General features: G+C 53.0%; 1 protein-coding gene across 1 annotated transcript; it reads right to left on the reverse strand.

Annotated features, from left to right (window-relative positions):
- Positions 1-262: 262 nt before the first annotated feature.
- LOC103808509 (keratin, type II cytoskeletal 1-like) lies at positions 263-3,456 on the reverse strand (the record flags this gene model as incomplete). Its single annotated transcript, XM_009081335.1, has 7 exons — positions 3,256-3,456; positions 2,637-2,854; positions 2,116-2,176; positions 1,682-1,777; positions 1,076-1,240; positions 867-992; positions 263-483 (listed from the first exon to the last, which is right to left on the reverse strand). Coding segments are annotated over exons 1-7 (1,088 nt in total), but the record flags the coding sequence as incomplete, so codon positions are not given.
- Between the last annotated feature and the right edge of the window lie 3,910 nt (positions 3,457-7,366).

A 7,366-nucleotide genomic window follows, 5' to 3' on the forward strand; every position in this document is an offset into this window, starting at 1 on the left:
CTCACAGATTGTGGCAGGTGAACCTTCCTGGATCCTGTGAAGGAAAGGAGACATGGAGATAGATAAAGAAGTTCATGAGGTGAGGGTGAAAACCACACTGAGCTTCCTCTTCCATCTGGAAAATCAGGACCTCTGGAATCACCTCCCATCAAGAAGCCAACGGGAGGTGATTCCTTCCAGGCAGCTTGGAGATCCCAGGGCTGGATCCAAGGACAGGAATCTGTCCAGGTGTTCCCAGCCAGGCTGGATGTCTCGGACCCACCTGTTCTCCTCCTCCTCCAGGAGGGAGCGATACATGGCGATCTCCACGTCCAGCCCCAGTTTGACGTTCAGGAGCTCCTGGTAGTCATGGACAAGGCGAGCAAGGTCATCCTTGGCTTGCTGAAGAGCCTTCTCCAGCTCCTGGAGCTTCTCCTGGCCATCCCTGACAGCAGAGCTCCCGCGGTGCTCAGCGTCCGCGATGGAGTCCTGGAGGGTGGAATTCTGCAGAGGGAGCAAAGGGAATGTCAGAATTTCCCTCCCACAGGGAGGATTTGGGCCTGGAATCATGGGGTGGCCTCAGCTGGGAGGGAACTACAAGGATCAGCAAACCCAGCACAGGAAAAGCCCCAAATCCCACCATTTTCTGGCATTCCTTGGAAGTTCCAAGCCCTTCCTGGATGATGTAGCTCAGAAGACACATTGGAATGGGTCAACTAACCTCGATTAGGCTCCAATGTGGATCCCAAAAACCCAAACCTGCTTCATTTTGAAAGGAAAACCTCATCCCTAGGTTTACCTCCAAACCCATTGTGCCTCATCCTGCACCAAGATCCCATGGGAAAGGGAATTAAACCATTTAGTCCTGTTGGAACAGATCAGTTTACCCTTTTCCTGGCGATTTCGATCTCTGGTTGGAGCCTTTGGATGTGCCTGGCCAGTTCCTGGATCTCCTGGTGGCTGTTCCTCAGCTGCTCCCGTTGATTCTCCCACATGTTCTGGAGATCCTGGTACTGATGGGAAGGGAAGAAGAGACACCATTGGATCCTCTGCCAAGGCTCAGCCTCTTGTCCTTGTTCCAGGGGTGTCCACTCACCCTTCCACGGTACATGGAATCTACTTCAGCCATGCTCCTCTGGGCAATCCCTTCGTACTCCTGCCTGACCTCCTCCAGGATTCCATCCATGTCCAGCTCCCTGTGGTTGTCCATGGACAGCACAACGTCCGTGTTGCCAACCATGGTCTGCAGCTGGGACAGCTCCTGCATGGAAAACCAGGTTTGGGATGTCAACCGTCCATGTGGTCAGTCCAGGTGGTGGTATGAGATAAGAATTGGGATCTCCTGGCCAGTTTCCCACTGGAATTTCCCCACTTGTCCCACCACCAGTTTGATTTTCCATAGGGAAAACCAGATTTGGGATCTTAACCATCCATGTGGTCAGTCCAGGTGGTGTTATGAGGTAAGAATTGGGATCTTCTGGCCAGTTTCCCACTGGAATTTCCCCACTTGTCCCACCACCACTTCTCATTCCCAAGCTCTTCCATCCCTCATAACATTCCAACCCTTTTTTCCCTCAGGGATTATAAGACCAAAGGCCAAGGAGGCTCAATTTTCCCCCCTAAAATGTCCCATCTCAGCAAACTTTCTGGGAAACCCCAGGAGACACCTGTGTCCTTCAAGGGAGAGGAGGGAACCACTCACAGCTTCGTGCAAACACCGGAGGAACTCCAGCTCCTGCTTCAGGATATCCACCCGGACATCAAACTCCGTCTTCCCCATGTAGGCACTGTCCAATTCCTGCAAAAAACCCCAAATCATCAACACATTCCCAGATCTTGGATCCAAATCCTCCCCTGAGCATCAATTCTTGGTGTATTCCCTTCACACACATTCCAAGTGGGTTGGGATTGAGTGAGCAGAGGGAAAACAACACTTTGGGAGGATTTATCCCACCAAGCACCAACTCAACTTCCAGAGGAAATGATTCCTCCTCAAAAAGCTCCAAATTTCAGTTCCTTCAGCTCAGATGAGACCAAACTCAGCCAAAACCAGAAGTTCTGGAGAACTTTGGCACCCAAATGGTGGTTGGGTTATCCCAAGGCTTGGATGTAACTCAGGCTCTGAGGCTCCTTCACCTTTTTCAGCTCCACAAACTCTTCCTCCCTGGATGTTCTTTTGTTGATCTCATCCTCGAATCTGGGGGAAAGGAGGAGGTTGATCATTGTCTTTGTGGAACAAACCCCAAAGGAATCAGCCCCAAGAGTGGAGGTGTTGAGTTGTCATTTAGCTCTAGTTGTGGGTTCAGGCATGGGAAAAGCAACTGCAAATCCTCTGGAAAATGAGACACTAAAACAGCCCCAAAAGAGACACTAAAACTGCCCCAAAACAATACACTAAAATAGCCAAAATATAAACCAAAATAGGCAAAATTCCAACACCTCCCACCAGAGCAGGTTGCTCAAGGCTTTATCCAACCTGGAATGAACAGTGACAGGGTTGGGGCATCCTCAGCCTCCTTGGACAACCTGTGCCAGTGTCTCACCACCCTCATGGGACAAAATTTGACGTTCCCTGAAGCTTTGCCACCCCAAGACATCCCTGGGACAACCCCAACACCATTTTTTTCCCTTCCCCAGATTTGTGGGTTTTTTTTCACCTGTTTTTATAATCTTCCACGAGCTGCAGCATGTTATAAGCTTCAGGATCCAACTGCTCCTTCTGGCTCCGAAGCGTCTCGAGCTGCCTCTGCAGGTTGGTGATGTAGGACTGGAAGAAGGAGGTGATGTTCCTGCTCTCCTCAGGGCTGGAGCTTTGCTGCTGTAGGAGTTCCCACTTGGCCAGCAGAGCTTGGTTCTGCCTCTCCAGACATTGCACCTGGGAGGCAAAGCAGAACCCGAGGGGTAACACCTCTCCAGCTGGAGCATCTCACTGCCATGGAGATAGGATGGGAGAGTGGAGGACCTTGGGGAGGACCTCTGGAAGAGGGTAGGACCTTGGGTAGGACCTCTGGATATTGTTGGGACCTCTGGAAGAAGGTAGGACCTTGGGTATGACCTCTGCAAGAGGGTAGGACCTTGGGGAGGACCTCTGGAAATTGGTAGGACCTTGGGTAGGACCTCTGGAAGAGGGTAGGACCTCTGGAATTTGGTAGGAACTTTGGGAGAGGGTAGGACTTTGGGTAGGACCTCAGGTAGGACCTCTGGAGAGGTTCCACCACCATGACTTCCACCCCCTTGCGCCTTCCCCTTCCAGGTGACTCCGAGCCCTGGACTCACCTTGTCGATGAACGAGGCGAATTTGTTGTTGAGAGCTTTAATCTGCTCCTTCTCATCTGACCTCACCCTCTGGAACTCAGGGTCCACTTGCAGCTGGATTGGTCTCAGCAGGTTGGTGTTGACACGGACCTCCTCGATGCCTCTGAGAACTGCCCCTTGCCCCAAGTCCTGTCCTTGGTCACCTCTCCCAAGGTCTCCCATGAACACTTCCCTCCCTAAGCCTCCTCTGTACGTCCCACCAAGTCCTACTTGTCCCCCTGGATAAGCTCCCATGAAATATCCTCTTGCACCAAAGCTCCTTTCAGGTTGTCTCCACGCACCCAACCCCATGTATCTCCCATGTTCTCCATAACCTCCACTAGCGTAAACATTCCTGACGCCCCCGAGGTTGTGGAGGCTCCTGCTGCCATAGCCATACCCAAACCCTCCATATCTCACTTCTGCACCACCCAAGGTCCCACAGTGAGCAGAGGAAGAGCTAAAACTTCCATCCCCATATCTGGAGCAATATCTTCTCATGGTGTTGCTTTCGGAGCAGGTGGAGGAGGTGATGGTGGTGAAAGAGGAGAAATGAGAATGGAAGATCCTCAGCTCATCTGGAGAAGGGATGGAAGTTCTCCTTTATACCTCCCCGAGGAGCTCATCTCCATTCCGTGGTAATTAGCAGGTCGTTAAGGTTGTTATTGGGTTTGGTTCATCAAGCAGCAATTAATGGGTGCTGGGAGAGAGGTCAGAGTAAACAGCACTCGCTGCTGGGGGGTTGGGAAACTCCCCAAATCCTGCCTGACTCACAGATCCATGACAGCTCCTTATCTCCTCAGCCTCTCCTCCAGCCTAATTACACTGCTCTGTGAGCTCCTGGATCTCCACACCCCTACGGCATCTCAGGGGCTTGGGATGGTCCTTGGGGGTGTCCCAGCTCATCATCTCCACACCCCCATGGCACCTCAGGGGCTTGGGATGGTCCTTGGGGGTGTCCCAGCTCATCATCTCCACACCCCCATGGCACCTCAGGGGCTTGGGATGGTCCTTGGGGGTGTCCCAGCTCATCATCTCCACACCCCCATGGCACCTCAGGGGCTTGGGATGGTCCTTGGGGGTGTCCCAGCTCATCATCTCCACACCCCCATGGCACCTCAGGGGCTTGGGATGGTCCTTGGGGGTGTCCCAGCTCATCATCTCCACACCCCCATGGCACCTCAGGGGCTTGGGATGGTCCTTGGGGGTGTCCCAGCTCATCATCTCCACACCCCCATGGCACCTCAGGGGCTTGGGATGGTCCTTGGGGGTGTCCCAGCTCATCATCTCCACACCCCCATGGCACCTCAGGGGCTTGGGATGGTCCTTGGGGGTGTCCCAGCTCATCATCTCCACACCCCCATGGCACCTCAGGGGCTTGGGATGGTCCTTGGGGGTGTCCCAGCTCATCATCTCCACACCCCCATGGCACCTCAGGGGCTTGGGATGGTCCTTGGGGGTGTCCCAGCTCATCATCTCCACACCCCCATGGCACCTCAGGGGCTTGGGATGGTCCTTGGGGGTGTCCCAGCTCATCATCTCCACACCCCCATGGCACCTCAGGGGCTTGGGATGGTCCTTGGGGGTGTCCCAGCTCATCATCTCCACACCCCCATGGCACCTCAGGGGCTTGGGATGGTCCTTGGGGGTGTCCCAGCTCATCATCTCCACACCCCCATGGCACCTCAGGGGCTTGGGATGGTCCTTGGGGGTGTCCCAGCTCATCATCTCCACACCCCCATGGCACCTCAGGGGCTTGGGATGGTCCTTGGGGGTGTCCCAGCTCATCATCTCCACACCCTCACGGCATCTCAGGGGCTTGGGTTGGTCCTAGAGGGTGTCTCAGCTCATGATTTCTATACCTTGGACATCTCTTGGAGCACAAGACCTTGAGATGGTCCTTGGGGGTCATCTCCCCAATTTCCACACCTCCTTTGGCATCTTATGGGGCAAAAGAGCTTGCAATGGTCCTTAGTGATGTCTCAGCTCATGATTTCCACACCTCCCTTGGCATCTCATGGGGCACAAGACCTCGAGATGGTCCTTGGAGCTGTCTCACCTCCCCAGGAGCAGTGACTACACCTCCCTTAGCTTCCCATTCCCTCTTTCCTCCCATTCCCAGGATACCCCAGGAGCAGCTGCAGCTTCTGCAGGGGGAGGGAGATCAACTTGAAACCACTGAACTAATCTTTGGTCCTCAAAGTCAAGATGAGGTCACTTGGAGGAACAGCTGCTCCATCACTTCCATGGAACAGAAATCCTGCTGTGCTTGCTCCTCCTTTTCCCTGTGGGAATGGTGAATCCATGGATTCCAAATGCCTCTTCCTGGGGTGTGTTTTAAAGGCTGAAATATCCAACACAGATCCAAGATTTTCCACCTGTGTTGTCCCACTGAGCATCTCCCTGGTCCATCCCTCTCCTAACCTCTGCCACACTCCTCCTTTCCAAGCCCCTACAGCCCCAGACTCATGGAAAACCATCTGGGAAGCAAATCCTGCTGCTGATGCCACTGAGAAGCTCCAGCTTGGCTTCCTTTCTCCAGGAGGCACTTGAGATGTGGTTTGAGCCTCCAGAACATCTCTGGAAGCTTCTCCCATGGGAAGAACCTTCCCTGTGTCCCCTGCCCTGCGGTTAGGAGGGTCTGAGCTTCATCCAGAGGGATCTTCTTCTTCCCAAAGGTGCCGGAGGAGGTCAGGATGGGAATCCACCAGTTATGTAGAGGTTTTGTGGTCAGAGTTGTGTAATTCCTTGGAAAGTGCCTCGTAAATCCCCTAAATTAGAGGTTTGGAGGGAGAGGTGACTAAAGCAGCTTGGAATAGCCTCAGCTGGACAAGGCTTGGGATGCTCTGGGGGAAAGAGAAGAGGCTTTTACTACAAGTAGGAGCAGAATTTTCCAGAAAAATGGCCGAGAAAGTCCATTTTTCCCTACCAAAATCCACTTTTCCCTATAAAAGTCCGATTTTTTCCTACCAAGCTCCACTTGTCCCTACAAAGTCCCTTTTTTCCTACCAAACACCTCTTTTCCCTACCAAAGTTCATTTTTTTCTCCTACCAAACTCCTCTTTTCCCCTACCAAAGTCCATTCTTCCCCTACCAAACTTGGTCCCCTTACACAGGAACTGAGATCCCCAAACTTCCATTTGTGCCAGTTTGATAATTAAATCCTACCACTCATCCCCATTCCATGGAGAAATCCAACCCAATTTCCCTCTGAATTCCTCCACCAGGAGGAGAAGCCCCTGAGGCAGGTGGTGATGTTGGAGCTGAGATAGTTTCCTCCAAACTTGACCATTCCATACTTTTAAGTGGAGCCCAGGAGGTCTCAAACAGTGAGAAGTTGGAACCAGCTCCAAGCTGCCCTGGCAGGGAGGACAGAGATGGAGATCCAACTGGGAAGCGCTGGGAAGGGACAAGATCTTCCCCCAGAGCTACAACCCCCACAGAGAACCCCATGGAGGCTTCACCCTGAGGACTTGACTTGGAGAAGGAGAGAGAGGGAGGTGATTCCACCTGGAGCTGGGAGCTCACCTGCTTGAGGGGCTGGTGGGACACAGAGGGGAGAGGAGTTGTGCTGAGGCTGATTCCAGCTCCAGGTTAGGACCAAGGGAAGCTCTCCTCACCCCAAACTCTGACTTTATCCTCCATCCGTTACCAAGGGGCTGATTAGGATCAGCTGGAAGAAATGGGCTCTGGCTGGGGATTGACAGGAAGGTAAACAAGGCAAGGAGTCGCTCTCCTGTGATTAAATTAATGAGCGAATTAACCACTCAGAAAATAACACCTTAATTAGCCTCTCAGTCCATCCCTTCCCTCACCAACACCAGCGTGAAAGTCTCAGGGGGGATGGAAGCTGTGGAGACACTGGAGTTTTTTTTTTCCCCTCTCTGGTAACACTAGTAAGTTCTCTGTCCCACCAGAGAGAGGAGGAAGGAGAAACTCCTGAATTTGGGGTTTCCTTGGCTAAGGGAAAACTTCTCCCTCTGCTCTCTGAGGTCTTGGAGAGGCTGAGCAGGTCCTGGAGCCTCCACATGCAGCTGCTGCCCTGGGGCTGAGGCGTGTGGGGCTGCACTGATCACATCTCCAAAGGGTTTCA

The sequence above is a fragment of the Acanthisitta chloris genome, unplaced genomic scaffold (assembly GCF_000695815.1).
Source record: "Acanthisitta chloris isolate BGI_N310 unplaced genomic scaffold, ASM69581v1 scaffold12940, whole genome shotgun sequence".
Lineage (NCBI taxonomy): Eukaryota > Metazoa > Chordata > Aves > Passeriformes > Acanthisittidae > Acanthisitta > Acanthisitta chloris.